The sequence below is a fragment of the Anser brachyrhynchus genome, assembly GCF_964034855.1.
Source record: "Anser brachyrhynchus genome assembly, contig: SCAFFOLD_532, whole genome shotgun sequence".
In the NCBI taxonomy this organism is placed as follows: domain Eukaryota; kingdom Metazoa; phylum Chordata; class Aves; order Anseriformes; family Anatidae; genus Anser; species Anser brachyrhynchus.
This window is the reverse complement of record NW_027663751.1, coordinates 23,398-38,272: the sequence shown is the minus strand read 5'-3', so window position 1 is coordinate 38,272 and position 14,875 is coordinate 23,398. Positions and strand designations below refer to the sequence as shown.

The 14,875-nt window shown below is 64.4% G+C and overlaps 2 protein-coding genes across 10 annotated transcripts in view; both read left to right on the top strand.

Moving 5' to 3' along the window:
- Positions 1-17: 17 nt before the first annotated feature.
- Positions 18-1,915, top strand: TIMM29 (translocase of inner mitochondrial membrane 29; the record flags this gene model as incomplete). The annotated part of the gene is given in 4 exon segments (XM_080609031.1): positions 18-75; positions 1,280-1,479; positions 1,481-1,651; positions 1,653-1,915. Coding segments are annotated over 4 exon segments (660 nt in total). The 3' UTR covers positions 1,884-1,915.
- A 2,210-nt stretch (positions 1,916-4,125) lies between these two features.
- Positions 4,126-14,875, top strand: part of SMARCA4 (SWI/SNF related BAF chromatin remodeling complex subunit ATPase 4) — a 31,861-nt gene continuing 21,111 nt past the window's right edge. For 8 of the 9 annotated variants that reach the window (XM_080609024.1, XM_080609029.1, XM_080609028.1 and 5 more), the window contains exons 1-7: positions 4,127-4,281; positions 7,360-7,435; positions 9,577-9,811; positions 10,734-10,866; positions 11,709-12,095; positions 12,925-13,023; positions 13,496-13,754. In XM_080609024.1, coding sequence (XP_080465150.1) covers positions 9,590-9,811; positions 10,734-10,866; positions 11,709-12,095; positions 12,925-13,023; positions 13,496-13,754 — 1,100 coding nt within the window. In that variant the 5' untranslated portion in view covers positions 4,127-4,281; positions 7,360-7,435; positions 9,577-9,589. Of the gene's footprint in view, positions 4,282-7,359; positions 7,436-9,576; positions 9,812-10,733; positions 10,867-11,708; positions 12,096-12,924; positions 13,024-13,495; positions 13,755-14,875 lie in introns of all 9 variants that reach the window. The other variant, XM_080609030.1, reaches the window with a different exon arrangement.

The window sequence follows — 14,875 nt, the reverse complement described above, 5'->3', positions numbered from 1 at the left end:
GGACCGGCAACCCGACCATGCGAGCCCGGGGGGGCCGGGGGGGGCCGTGGGGGCGCCTGGCGGGGACCCGGCTCGGTGAGGGCGGGGGGGGGAGGGCGGGGGGCCAGAGCGAGGGGGCTGGGGGCGGCCCTGGTCCTGGGGGGGGGTTGGGGGGGATTTGGGGTCAGCCTTGGGTCTAAGGGGGTCTCTGGGGGGGGTCTGAAGGGAGCCCTGGGTCCAACTGGGGGGGGGTTGGGGGGGGTTTGGGGCCAGCCTTGGCCTTGGGTGCAATGGGGGGGGAATTTGGGGGGGTCTGGGGGGGTCTGGGGCCAGCCCTGGCTCCAACGGGGGTCTCTGGGGGCAGCCCTGACACCCCCGGGGATGCTGGGGGGGGGCCGTGGGGGGGGGCAGCTGGGGCACCCCTGGGGGTGACGGGGGGGGATTTGGGGTCCGAAGGGGGAGGGGTCGGGGGCAGCCTGGACCCCCCCTGGGCCTAGTGAGGGGGTCTGGGGGGGGGGGCAGCCTGGGCCCTGCCCCAGTCAGGGGGTTTGCGGGGGGGCGAGGATGGGGGGGGGGGGGAGGATTTGTGGTGGGGAGGATGTGGGGGGGCAAGGACAGGAGGGGTGACGACGTGGGGGGGCGAGGATTTGGGGGGGCGAAGATTTGGGGGGGAAGGATGTGGTGGGGTGAGGATTTGGGGGGCGAGGATTTGGGGGGTGAGGACGTGGGGGGTGAGGATTTTGGGGGGCGAGAATATGGGGGGGCTAGACGTGGGGGGGGTGAGGATTTGGGGGGCAAGGATGTGGGAGGGCAAGTATTTGGGGGGCGAGAATGTGGGGGGGTGAGGATTTGGGGGGCGAAGATTTGGGGGGCAAGGATGTGGTGGGGTGAGGATTTGGGGGGTGAGGATTTGGGGGGGCGAAGATTTGGGGGGGGCGAAGATTTGGGGGGCAAGGATGTGGTGGGGCGAGGATTTGGGGGGGCGAGGATTTGGGGGGGCAAGGATTTGGGGGCAAGGACGTGGGGGGGCGAGGACGTGATGGGGGGAGGATTTTGGGGGGTGAGAATATGGGGGGGCTAGACGTGGGGGGGGTGAGGATTTTGGGGGGGCGAGGACATGGGGGGGCTAGATGTGGGGGGGTGAGGACATGGGGGGTGAGGACATGGGGGGGCTAGACGTGGGGGGGTGAGGATCTGGGGGGGGTGAGGATTTGGGGGGCAAGGACATGGTGGGGTGAGGATTTGGGGGGTGAGGATTTGGGGGGGGCCACGACTGACCCCCCCCCCCCCGTATCCGCAGGCCGCTGGTGCCGGGCGCTGCTGCGGGACTACGCGGAGGCGGCGCGGGAGGCGGCGCGCGGCGCCCGGCGGCGGCCGTGGCGGGCGGCGGGGGCCGCGGCGGCGCTGGGGGGGGCCCTGGCCTGCGCGGCGGCCGTGCCGGACCCCGACTCCTTCGAGGCGGCCTTACTGGAGGCGGCGGGGGCCCTGCTGCTCCTCTCCCCCCCCCACCCGCAGCCCCGAGGCCGAGCGGCACGTGCGGCGCCTGCTGCGGCGGCGCGACCGCGGGCAGCTGCGGTACCGGGGCCTGGTGCTGGCCGCCGTGGTGTACGAGGCGCCCTACGACGAGGCGGCCGCGCTGTACCGCGCCCGCTGCCCCCACCTCCGCCCCGCCCTGGTCCCGGCTGCCGGGCCGCCTGCTCGACGTCGGCTTCTGGGGCCGCTGGTGGGTGCTGGAGGCGAGGACGCGGGACTGCGACGTCAACGAGGAGGAGTTCGGGAGCCTTCCTCCCCACCTGCGGCGCCTGGAGGCCCGGCAGCTGCGCTCCGAGGAGAACGAGCGGCTCTTCCTGCAGAAATTCCGCCCCGTCCCGCTGGCGGACCTCGAGCGCGGCGCCGAGCCGTGACGGCGGGCCAATAAAGGCGGCGGCGGCGGCTCGCCCCGGCACGTTTTTTGGGGGAAATCGGTGGGATTTGGGGCGCGGAGGCTCACGGCGCCGCCCCACCGTGGGTCCTCCCCCAGCCCCGCGGGCCCGTTGGGTTGGCGACGCCGCTTCGCTTTAACCCCGTTCGGTTTCCCCCAAATCCGCGCCCTTTGGCCCCAATCGCCTCAAATTCGCCCCAAAGGCGTGCTCTTTTGTCCCTGCGCCGTTCGCCAAATCCGCTCTGTTTTACCCCATTTTGGGGCCAGCCCAACTCCACGTCCCCATTTTTGATCCCCCCACTTTTATCTTTATTTATTTATTTAATTTTTTAGCCGCTTTGACGTCACCGACTCCACGCTCTCCCCGTTCTGCCCCGTCCCACCCCAAATCCCCACAATCCCCATTTTTCGCAATTTTTCCTCCCGTCTCCCCCGAGGTGCCGCTGCCGGCCCCGGGTTAACGCCGCGCGGCCCGCTCCTAATTATCGATTAACCGTTCATTAATTAAGCCCCCATGAATTATTTATCGCTGCACCATGCTCGGGGTTTTCCGTGGAGCTGCGTGCGCAACCGGGAGGTTTTATTTCTTTATTTACGTATTTGAATGCTTTTATTTTTTATATTTTTCCACTTTTTTTTTTCCCCATTTTTCTCCCCAAATCCTCAGGGGCAGGACGGGCAGCATTTAATTGCCTTAAAAAATTGGCTAAAACCACCCCAAAAGGCCCCGGTGGTGCGGGGTTTTGCCTCACCGGCCTCACCGGCGTGGCCGCAGCGCGTTTTGGGGGGATTTTGGTGAATCTGGCGATTGTGGCGCACCCCCCGCGGCGCTCAGGTGGGTTTGGGGGGGTTTAGGGTTTTTGGTTTTTTTTTAGGGTTTTCCGTTCTCCAAACGAGCTGGGTTTAACGAGGTCTCGTCGCCATGGAGACCGCAGCGCCCGTCGTAATTAAGCGCCGGTAGGCAAAAAAGAGGGCGAAAAAATGGAATTTGGCATTTTTGGGGGAACGCGTGGGGCGGACACGGCTCTGCTTAATTAATAACGCTGCTAATTAGAGCCGGGCAGGGGCTGGTGCCAAAGAACACGAGTCTGTGGCTGCCGGGCTTAATTGTTCCTCGCCGGGCCCGTTAGGAAGCGGTGCCGTGGGGTATTTTTGGGGGGGATTTTACAGATTTGGGGTTTTTTGACACGAGGCCGGGACAGGCGACGGCAGCGCCCGAAGCGGCTCCTCGAGGAGGCAACGCAGGTCCGTCGGTGCCTGGGTCGGAAATCGAGGAGAAAAACGAGGATTTTGTGCCAGGCGGCTTTCCCCGGGCGCCGTTTGATGCGCAGCGAAGCTTTTGATGGAAAACGAGGGGGAAAAAAAGCGTTTTTTGGCTGGCCGTGCCCCTCGGCTGGCCCCGCTGGGACCCCGCTCCTGCTTTTCCCACAGACTTTGCCCAAACAGCTGCGTTTCCTCCCCAAACCCGCGTCCGCCCCGGCCTCTCCCGGGAGCGGCGCTGAAGTTTTCTGCCTGGCGGCGACGCCGGGCTTTCACCGCGGTTACTCACGATTGATTTGTTGAACAAAAAAGCATCGTTTTGGGGGGCAAACCGCGCTCCCTGCGTGGGTTGTGCTGGGCTCACAGACCCCGTCCCAGGGCCCCCCACAGACCCCAGCCCCCCAGGCCCCGTCCCAGGGCCCCTTCCCCTCAGGGTCCTTTCCCCTCGGCCCCCTTCCCCTCGGCCCCCTCCCCAGGTCCCCCCAGACCCCCCTTCCCCTCACAGCCCCCCCCCAGCTCCCCTCACGGCCCCCATCTCCCAGCCCCCTCCCCCCACAGCCCCCCCTCCCCCCTCCCTTCGCCGCAGTGGCTCCGCCATTGCGCATGCGCGCGCCGGGGAGGGAGGGGGCGCAGCGGAGCCGTTGGCGCCCTCGGCGCGCGCACGAGGCGCGAGGCACGCGCCCCCCCGCCCCCCGGCCCCCTCCGCCTCACCCCATTGGCTGCGGCGGGGAGACGGACGGGCGGAGGCGAGCCGGAGAGCGGCCTCCCTATTGGGCGGGCGGGCGGGGAGGGGCGGGCCTTCCTTTGCCTCAACCTCCTCCTATTGGCCGGCTCGGCGATGAGAGGGGAGGGGGGAGGAGGGGCCGGCGCGCGCCCCCCGCGCCCTGCCCCGATTGGCGGGAGGCGCGGGCCGGCCGCCTCGCCATTGGTCGGCAGGGGGCGCGCGAGGCGGCGCGCACGCGCACTGGGCGCGCGCGTGCCCGTGAGGGGAGAGGAGGAGGAGGAGGAAGGGGGGGGAAGCGGGGGCGCGTCCCCGACGCTCCTCACACGGCGGCGGCGGCGGCGGCTCCTTTGTTCCGGGCGGGCCGCGGGGATGGGGCCCGCGGGCGGCGGCGGCGGCGGTGAGGGGCCGGGGGGGGGGTTCGGGGGGGACGGGAGGGGGGGCTGGGGGGGGCGAGGGGGGGCTGGGGGGGGGTACGGCGGCCCGCGAGGGTCACGGCGCCGCAGGCCGCGCTGCCCATTGTTGGGGGGGGGGCGGGGGAGCTGCCCCTTCCCCCCCCCTTGTGCCCCCCCCAACCCGCTCCCAGCCCCCTTTGTGCCCCCTCTTCGCCCCCCCCCCTTCCTGCTACACCCCCCGTGCCCCCCTCTTTCTGCCCTCCCCTTTCTACCCCCCATTTTCGTGGCCCCCCCCTCCCTCGTGCCCCCCCCCCATGTCCCCATCTTGGCTCCCCCCCCTCCTTTCTGCCCCCCCCTTTGTGCCTTCTCTTCACCCCCCCATCTTCGTGCTCCCCTATCTTCGTGCCCCCCCCCCCGCCCCCTATCTTGGCTCCCCCCCCTTCGTGCCCCCCCTCTTTGTGCCACCTCTTCACCCCCAGTCTCTGTGCCCCCCCACTTCGTGTCTCCCCCATGCCCCCCATCTTGGCTCCCCCCCCTTTCCGGCCCCCCCCTTCATGCCCCCTCCCTTCTGCCCCCTCTTCACCCCCCCCCCTTTGTGTCCCCCCCATGCCCCCCATTTTGGTTTCCCCCTCCCCCCCCCACCCCGTCTCTGCCCCCCCTTCTGCCCTCCCCTTTGTCCCCACCCCCCTTTCTGCCCCCCCCACCTTTGTGCCCCCCCTTTGTTTTCCCACCTTATTTCCCCCCCCCATCTTGGTTCCCTGCCCCGCCCCCATCCCCTTTGTGCCCCCCCCCCCCCCCCTTTGTGCCCCGCAACCTCCCCGGATTCCCCCCCCCGTCTTCCTCCTCCACCCCCCTCAGTGTTCAACCCCATCCCCCCGTTTCCTAGACCCCCCCCGCGTTTCCCAGACCCCCCCCCTTCCCCCTTCTCAGCCCCATCCCCCCCCGTTCACCTCCCTTCCCCCCCCCCCCCCCCTTCCATCTCCCCTTTACCCCACAGCAGCTTTTTGGGGCTCTGCGGTGCCCCCCCCAGCTCTGTGCCCCCCCCTATTTCCCCCCCCATCACCGTTTCTCTTTGTGGGCGCCCCCCCGGGGCCGGATCCTTCCCACCCGGGCTTTGCCCGCCCTTCAGGAGGGTGCCGCTTCCCTGCCCCCCCCCCTCAGGTTTTGGGGTGGCGCCCCCCCATTTTGGGGTCTCTGCCTCACCTGTGGACCCCCAGGGCCACCTCCCTCCAATCCTCCAAAATTATTGGTATTTTTTTTCTTCTTTCTTCCATTTCCTGCGGGTTTGTGCCCCGGGGAGGGGGGGGGCAGCTCGCTCCCTCCCTTTCAGCCCTCGCCCCCCCCCCCCCTCATTAGCTCCCTGCTTATTAGCGCTCATACAAAGCTCGCACCGAGCTCCCCCCAGACACCCCCCTCCACCACAGCGGTGATTTTTTAATTAAAAAACACCAGAAACGGTAACAAAAAAACCAAACAAAATAACAAATTACCCCAACTGGGCGCCACATCGCCCCCCTTCCTGCCGTTTTTGGGGGCTTTTTGCCCGTTTTCTTTATTTTTTTGCCCAAAAAGCTGCAAATTCGGCTAAATTTGGTGTGAGGCCACGAACCGCGAGCGTGCTCCTCGCGCTCGGTGACCGCAGGTGTCTCCCCCGGTGTTACACCATGGAAAAATGGGCTGAAACCCTCATTAATAGGGGGAAATGGGCTGAAACCCTCATTAATAGGGGGAAATGGGCTGAAACCCTCATTAGTAGGGGGAAATGGGCTGAAACCCTCATTAGTAGGGAAAAATGGGCTGAAACCCTCATTAATAGGGAAAAATGGGCTGAAACCCTGGTTAATAGGGGGAAATGGGCTGAAATCCTCATTAATAGGGGGAAATGGGCTGAAACCCTCATTAATAGGGAAAAATGGGCTGAAAACCTTCATTAGTAGGGAAAAATGGGGTGAAAACCCTCGTTAATGGGGAAACTGGGCTGAAACCCTCGTTAATAGAGGGGAATTGACTGAAAACCCTCATTAGTAGGGAAAAATGGGGTGAAAACCCTCATTAACGGGGGGAAACTGGGCTGGTAACCCTCGTTAATGGGGGAAGCTGGGCTGAAACCCTCGTTAATGGGGGAAGCTGGGCTGAAACCCTCGTTAATGGGGGAAGCTGGGCTGAAACCCTCGTTAATGGGGGAAGCTGGGCTGAAACCCTCGTTAATGGGGGAAGCTGGGCTGAAACCCTCGTTAATAGAAGGGAATTGACTGAAAACCCTCATTAGTAGGGAAAAATGGGGTGAAAACCCTCATTAACGGGGGGAAGCTGGGCTGGTAACCCTCGTTAATGGGGGAAGCTGGGCTGAAACCCTCGTTAATGGGGGAAGCTGGGCTGAAACCCTCGTTAATGGGGAAGCTGGGCTGAAACCCTCGTTAATGGGGGAAGCTGGGCTGAAACCCTCGTTAATGGGGAAGCTGGGCTGAAACCCTCGTTAATAGAAGGGAATTGACTGAAAACCCTCATTAGTAGGGAAAAATGGGGTGAAAACCCTCATTAATGGGGGAAGCTGGGCTGAAAACCCTCGTTAATGGGGGGAAACTGGGCTGAAACCCTCGTTAATGGGGGAAACTGGGCTGAAACCCCTCGTTAATGGGGGAAACTGGGCTGAAACCCCTCGTTAATGGGGGGAAACTGGACTGAAACCCCTCGTTAATGGGGGAAGCTGGGCTGAAACCCTCGTTAATGGGGGAAGCTGGGCTGAAACCCCTCGTTAGTGGGGGAAAACAGGCTGGAAACCCTCGTTAGTGGGAGGAAACTGGGCTGAAACCCTCGTTAATGGGGGAAGCAAGCGAGCTGCCCTGGCCCAAATGAGGTCGAGTAATTAAGGCAGCGTTTTCCCCCCCCTGCAATCAAGGAATTAATTACCCCCACCCCCCCCCTGTTTTCTCTCTAACCGAGCCACGAGCCGCGTTTCTGCGCAGACGCCGGCGAAGTTCCCATCTCCTTAAGGACCCCGGGGGGGCTGTCAGTGCTAATTCCCCCCTAATTAACCCCCCACCCCGCTAATTAGCCCCCCCCAAACCCTCCTTTCCCCGCAGCGCTGCGCTGACGGCTCCCCCCGAGGCCTCGGCCGCCCCCAGCCCCGGCGGATTTCGGGGAGCTCCATGCCCGTAGGTACGTGCTGTCCTCTGGGGGGGAGGAAAACAAGTGGGAAAGGGAATTTTGGGGGAAAATACGTAGGATTTGCGTCCCCACGAGCGATTTGCCACCGGGCTGACCTCAGGGGCGCCTGTAAAGCTCCGAGCGCCCCCAAAACCGCCCGAGCTCCCCCAAAACCTCGTGGCTTTCCCACGCGCAAACAAAAACGCGCGCCCAAACACCCGCAAACTGCCCAAATTACCCCAAACGGAGCCGCCCGGCCTCGCACCGGCAGGCAGCTGTCGTTCCTGCACCCTTGGTCCTGAGCTTTAACGGCTAACGAGGGTGTTAGTTAGGATTTTAACAGCCCCCTCAGACCCGAATCCTGCAGGATCGTCCCCAGTTCGTCCCGCGGGGGCCAGCCCTCCCGCTCTGCCCCCTCGGGGTGACCACCACGGAGCTCAGGACCCTCGGGAGCCCCGTTTTTAAGTGAAGAACCCCCCCCTCAGCGCCCCCCGCTGTAATTAGTCCCTAACGAGGGGGGCTCCGGGCCCGGCCCCGCAAAGCAAACCCCTGCCCGTTCCCCTTTCTGTTCCCAAAAACCTCGTGGTAAGGGGAAGTCAGCGCGGCCGGCTCGGTTCAGCTTGGGGCTTAATCCCATTTTGGGGCGGATCGGTCCCGTTTTGGGGGAAAATGGGTCCCGTTTTGGGGGATATCAGTCCCGTTTTGGGGGAAAATGGGTCCCATTTTAGGGGATTTCAGTCCCGTTTTGGGGCAGATCGGTCCCGTTTTGGGGGATATCAGTCCCGTTCTGGGGCAGATTGGTCCCGTTCTGGGGCAGATTGGTCCCGTTCTGGGGCAGATTGGTCCCATTTTGGGGGATATCAGTCCCGTTTTGGGGCAGATCGGTCCTGTTTTGAGGGAAATGGGTCCTGTTTTGGGGCCGATCTGTCCCCTTTTGGGGGAGATTGGTCCCATTTGGGGGGATCAGTCCTGTTTTGGGGCTGCAGGAGGGATGCAGGCTGCTCTACTTGCAAGGATCGGTCCCATTTTGGGGGAAATCAGTCCCATCTGGGGGGAGATTGGTCCCATTTTGGGGCTGCAGGAGGGGCCCAGGCTGCTCTACTTGCAGGGTTTGGTCCCGTTTTGGGGCGGATTGGTCCCGTTTTGGGGCGGATTGGTCCCATTCTGGGGATATTGGTCCCATTCTGGGGGATATTGGTCCCATTCTGGGGGATATTGGTCCTGTTTTGGGGCAGATCGGTCCCATTTGGGTGGAATCCATCCCGTTTTGGGGCTGCAGGAGGGGTGCAGGCTGCTCTACGTGCAGGGATCAGTCCTGTTTCGGTGAGATCAGTCCTGTTTTAGGGCGGATCAGCCCCGTTTTGGGGGATATTGGTCCCGTTTTGGGGGATATTGGTCCCGTTTTGGGGTGGATCAGTCCCGTTTTGGGGGATATCTGTCCCGTTCGGGGGCAAATTGGTTCCGTTGGGGTGGAATCAGTCCCATTTGGGGCTGCGGGAGGGGCGCAGGTTGCTCTACTTGCAGGGATCAGTCCTGTTTGGGTGAGATTGGTCCCGTTTTGGGGCGGATCAGCCCCGTTTTGGAGATATTGGTCCCGTTTTGGGGATATTGGCCCCGTTTTGGGGCAGATCAGCCCCGTTTTGGGGGACACTGGTCCCGTTTTGGGGATATCGGTCCCATTTTGGGGTATACTGGTCCTTTTTTGGGGTGGGGCGGTCCCGTTTGGGTGAGATTGGTCCCGTTTTGGGCTCTCTCCTCGCCCACCCCACGCGTTTCCAGGCGCGCCGCGGGGCCGGGCGCCCGCTTTTCCCCGCTGCCCTGTGCCCGGGGGGAAATCCTCTGTGCCCCCAACGGGAAATTCTCGCTCCGTCGGGGCCGGGAGCGGCGTGAGAGCGGCCGGAGGGCGTCCCTGCCTCCTCGGCTCCTGCGTTTGCATCCCCCCCCCGCGCCTAAAGCGGCCGATTCGGCCCTGAGCGCAGGATTTTTGGGGGTGGGGGGGAGCTCAACGTGCCTGGGACCGACTTAAATCGATTTCGCTCCCCGTGTGCCAAATCCCCGGGCGCTCCCCAGGGCTTCCCTGCTGCCTAACGATGCCCGGCCTCGTTAGCGGGGCCACGCCACCCCCCCCCTTAACGCCATTTCTTCCGCGGCAGGCCCCCGCTGACCATGTCCACCCCGGACCCTCCGATGGGCGGCACGCCGCGACCGGGTCCCTCGCCGGGCCCGGGCCCCTCGCCGGGTGCGATGCTGGGCCCCAGCCCCGGCCCCTCGCCCGGCTCCGCTCACAGCATGATGGGGCCCAGCCCCGGCCCCCCCTCGGCCGGGCACCCGCTGCCGCCCCAAGGGCCCGGGCCCTACGCTCAGGACAACATGCACCAGATGCACAAGGTGAGGGGGCGGCCCCGGGGGGGCTCTGTGCCCTTTTTTTTTGAGGGGGGGGGATTGGGGATGTCCTAGGGGCTTCAATCCTGTTTTTTGGGGGTATGGGGGACACCCTGGGGGCTTCCATGCTCTTGTTTTTGGGATCAGGGACGCCCTGGGGGTTTCTGTCCCTTTTTTGGGTGATCAGGGACACCCTGGGGGTTTCCATCCCCTTTTGGGGGGGGATTGGGGTTGCCCTGGGGGTTTTCATCCCTTTTTTGGGGGATCAGGGACACCCTGGGGGCTTCCATCCCCTTTTTGGGGGGGTTTGGGGTTCCCCTGGGGGCTTCCATCCCCTTTCTTGGGGGGAACAGGGATGCCCTGGGGGCTTCCATCCCCTTGTTTTTGGGATCAGGGATGCCCTGGGGGCTTCCATCCCCTTTTAGGGGGGGATTGGGGTTGCCCTAGGGGCTTCCATCCCCTTTTTGGGGGGATCAGGGATGGCCTGGGGGCTTCCATCCCCTTTTAGGGGGGATTGGGGTTGCCCTAGGGGCTTCCGTCCCCTTTTTGGGGGGATCAGGGGTGCCCTGGGGGGTTCTGTCCCCTTTTTGGGGGGGATCAGGGATGGCCTGGGGGTTTCCATCCCCTTGCTTGGGGACAACCAGGGGGTTTCTGTCCCCTTTCTTAGGGGGATCAGGGACACCCTGGGGGCTTCCATCCCCTTGTTTTTGGGATCAGGGACACCCTGGGGGTTTCTGTCCCTTTTTTGGGGGGGGATCGGGGACGCCCTGGGGGCTTTTTCTGGCAGAAAAACCTCGGTTTCGAGGACCTTGGATCCATTCCGCGACCCTCCGACCTCCCGGGGCGGCACGGCTGCCGTGTTTTGGGGCAAAACTCTTCGGTTTCGTTCCTCGGGGGAGGATTTAGGGCCCGTTCTTCTCCCCTGCAGCCCATGGACTCGATGCACGAGAAGGGCATTGCCGACGACCCGCGCTACGGCCAGATGAAGGGCATGGGGCTGCGGCCCGGCGGGCACGCGGGCATGGGGCCCCCCCCCAGCCCCATGGACCAGCACTCGCAAGGTGGGTTTCGGGGTGAAAACCCGCAGAAAAGGGCAAAGCCGCCTTTCCTGGGGGGTGGAAGGGACCGTCGGTCAGCCCTTTTTGCCCCCCCTCCTCTCGCCTTTTGCCCCCCCCTTTCCGTGCCTGCTGCCCCCCCCCCTTTCCGTGCCTGCTGCCCCCCCCCCTTTCCGTGCCTGCTGCCCCCCCCCCTTTCCGTGCCTTTTGCCCCCCATTCTCATGGCTTCTGCCCCTCCTCTCCTGCCTTTTGCCCCCCCCTCCTTTCCTGCCTTTTGCCCCCCCTTTCCATGCCTTTTTCCCCCCTCCTCCCACCTTTTGCCCCCCATTCTCATGGCTTTTGCCCCCCTCCTTCTGCCTTTTCCCCCCCCCGTTCCATGCCTTTTGCCCCCCTTTCCGTGCCTTGCCCCCCTCCTCTCCCGCCTTTTGCCTCCCCCCGCCTTTTGCCCCCCCTCCCCCCGCCTTTTGCCCCCCCTCCCCCCGCCTTTTGCCCCCCCCTCCCCCCGCCTTTTGCCCCCCCCCCGCCTTTTGCCCCCCCCTTCTCTCCCACCTTTTGCCCCCTCTTTCCGTGCCTTTTGCCCCCCATTCTCATGGCTTCTGTCCCTCTTCTCATGGTTTTTGCCCCCCCCCGCCTTCTGCCCCCCATTCTCATGGCTTCTGCCCCCCTTCTCTCCTGCCTTTTGCCCCCCCCCCTTTCCGCTTCTTGCCCCCCTTTCTGTGCCTTTTGCCCCTCCCTCCTCCCACCTTTCGCCCCCCCATCTCCGTGCCTTTTTCCCCCCTCTCCACGCCTTTCGCCCCCCTTTTTGTACAACCCCCCAACCCCGTATAACATCCCCCTCTCCTCCCAGGTTACCCCTCTCCCCTGGGGGGCTCGGAGCACGCCTCGAGCCCGGTGCCTGCCAACGGCCCGGCCTCCGCCCCGCCGCTGCCCTCCGGCCCCGCGGGGGTCCCGCTGGACGGCGCCGACCCGCAGGCCCTGGGCCAGCAGAACCGGGGGCCGACCCCCTTCAACCAGAACCAGCTGCACCAGCTGCGGGCCCAGATCATGGCCTACAAGATGCTGGCCCGGGGCCAGCCCCTCCCCGAGCACCTCCAGATGGCCGTGCAGGGCAAACGGCCGCTGCCCGGCATGCAGCAGCAGCTGCCCACGCTACCTCCACCCTCCGTGGCCGCCGCGGGGCCGGTGCAAGGGCCCGGACCGGGACCGACGCCTCCAAACTACAGCAGACCTCACGGTGAGCCCGCCTCGCGGCAACCCCCCCCCCCCCCCCGCGTCCCCTCCCGGGACCCCGCTTCGGGCTCGGGTTCGCCCCCGCGGTGGGTTTGCTGCTCCCCATCGCGGCCGTTAGCTCTCGGGGGGCTTCGTTCACCCCCTCAGCACCACTTCTGACCCCCCAGGGTTTAATTTCCCCATCCTGATTCACCTCAGGCTCTCCGGGAGCAGCAGGATGAGCTTTGCTCCCCATAAACACAGAGATGGAAATCTTAACGTGGTTTTTTTCTTCCCCTTTCCCTTTTTTTGTGTGTTTCTGACCCTCTCTGCAGGTGGAGGAGGGCGCAACGTGCCCCCTCCCTTGGGTTGGATTTTCTGCTCCTCAACCCAGCCTCATCGTGGCCATTAGCTCTCGGGGGGCTTCCTTCATCCCCCCTCAGCACCACTTCTGACCCCCCCAGGGTTTAGTTTCCCCATCCTGCTCCGCCTCGGGCTCTCCGGGAGCAGCAGGATGAGCTTTGCTCCCCATAAACGCACAGAGACAGAAATCCTAACCTATTTTTTCCTCCCCTTTCCCTTTTTTTTTTGTGTGTTTCTGACCCTCTCTGCAGGTGTAGGAGGGCCCAACGTGCCCCCTCCCTTGGGTTGGGTTTTCTGCTCCCCATTGCGGCCGTTAGCTCTCGGGGGGCTTCATTCACCCCCCCCAGCACCACTCCTGACCCCCCCGGGGTTTAATTTCCCTGGGAGCAGCAGGCTGAGCTTTGCTCCCCATAAACGCACAGAGACGGAAATCCTAACCTGTTTTTTTTCCTCCCCTTTCCCTTTTTTTGTGTGTTTCTGGCTCTCTGCAGGTATAGGAGGGCCCAACATGCCCCCTCCCGGACCCTCAGGAGTTCCCCCAGGAATGCCTGGGCAGCCCCCGGGCGGCCCCCCCAAGCCCTGGCCTGAAGGTGAGAGCGCAGCCGCCTCCGAAACGCTGCCGGAACCGAGGGCTCGTTAGGGGCCGGCGGTTAACGAAGCGACCCGCGGGGGGGGGCACAGCCCTCTGGCAGCCCCGAGGGGCTCCTGTGACCCCCCGAGGAGCCCCTTTGCCCCCTGAGGGGCTCCTGTGACCCCCCGAGGAGCCCCCTTGCCCCCCCAGATTCCACCTTGTTCTTCTTCTTGACCATTCCGCGTGCTTTTGGGGCCGGCTGCTCCGAGTTTAACGCCCCCCCTTGGGTGGGGAGGCTTCGGGTGGCCAAAAAAACGTAATTTTAGGGCCCGGTGACGTGTGACGGGGGCAGAATTCACCGAGCTGCTCCGCCGCCGGGCCCTGCGCGCGCCCCACCGCTGCCCCTCACCCGGGAGGGGACCCCGAGGGGGGTGGTTAATTCATCCCAGCTCGTTCCCTGACCTCTCCCCCTTGTTTTTTCCCCCCCCCAGGCCCACTGGCGAATGCTGCAGCCCCCACCAGCACACCTCAGAAGCTGATCCCCCCCCAGCCGACCGGCCGGCCCTCCCCGGCTCCCCCGGCCGTGCCCCCCGCCGCCTCCCCCGTGATGCCGCCCCAGACGCAGTCCCCGGGGCAGCCGGCGCAGCCGGCCCCCATGGTGCAGCTGCACCAGAAGCAGAACCGCATCACCCCCATCCAGAAACCCCGGGGGCTCGACCCCGTGGAGATCCTGCAGGAGAGGGAGTACAGGTAGGGCTCCCCCCTCGCTTCCCGCGGGGGGGTTTTGGCCTCCCGGGGGGGCGCCACGGCGATTCCGTGGTGTTTTTGCCTCCTCCTGACGCGGGAGGTGCAGAGGTGTGCGGGGACACCGGAGGGGTTGGTGGCCTCGGGGCTCCTGAGGCTTCACACGGAGCCTCTGGCTTTCCGGGGAGCTCCGCCACGTTTTGGGGTTCCCAGGGAGCTCCACCACGTTTTGGGGTTTCCGGAGCCCCACCGCTTTTTAGGGTTCCCAGGGAGCCCCACCACGTTTTGGGGTTTCCAGAGCCCCACTACACGTTAGGGTTTCCAGGGAGCCCCACCACTTTTTAGGGTTTCCAGGGAGCTCCACCACGTTTTAGGGTTTCCAGAGCTCCACGCCATGTTAGGGTTTCCAGGGAGCCCCACCACGTTTTGGGGTTTCCAGGGAGCCCCACCACGTTTTAGGGTTTCCAGAGCCCCACTACACGTTAGGGTTTCCAGGGAGCCCCACCACTTTTTAGGGTTTCCAGGGAGCCCCACCACGTTTTAGGGTTTCCAGAGCCCCACTACACGTTAGGGTTTCCAGGGAGCCCCACCACTTTTTAGGGTTTCCAGGGAGCTCCACCACGTTTTAGGGTTTCCAGAGCCCCACTACACGTTAGGGTTTCCAGGGAGCCCCACCACTTTTTAGGGTTTCCAGGGAGCTCCACCACGTTTTAGGGTTTCCAGAGCTCCACGCCATGTTAGGGTTTCCAGGGAGCCCCACCACGTTTTGGGGTTTCCAGGGAGCCCCACCACGTTTTAGGGTTTCCAGAGCCCCACTACACGTTAGGGTTTCCAGGGAGCCCCACCACTTTTTAGGGTTTCCAGGGAGCTCCACCACGTTTTAGGGTTTCCAGAGCCCCACTACACGTTAGGGTTTCCAGGGAGCCCCACCACGTTTTGGGGTTTCCAGGGAGCCCCACCACGTTTTAGGGTTTCCAGAGCTCCACGCCATGTTAGGGTTTCCAGAGGGGTCCACCACGTTTTGGGGTTCCCAGGGAGCCCCACCACTTTTTAGGGTTTCCAGAGAGCTCCACCACGTTTTAGGGTTTCCAGAGCTCCACACCATGTTAGGGTTCCCAGGGAGCCCC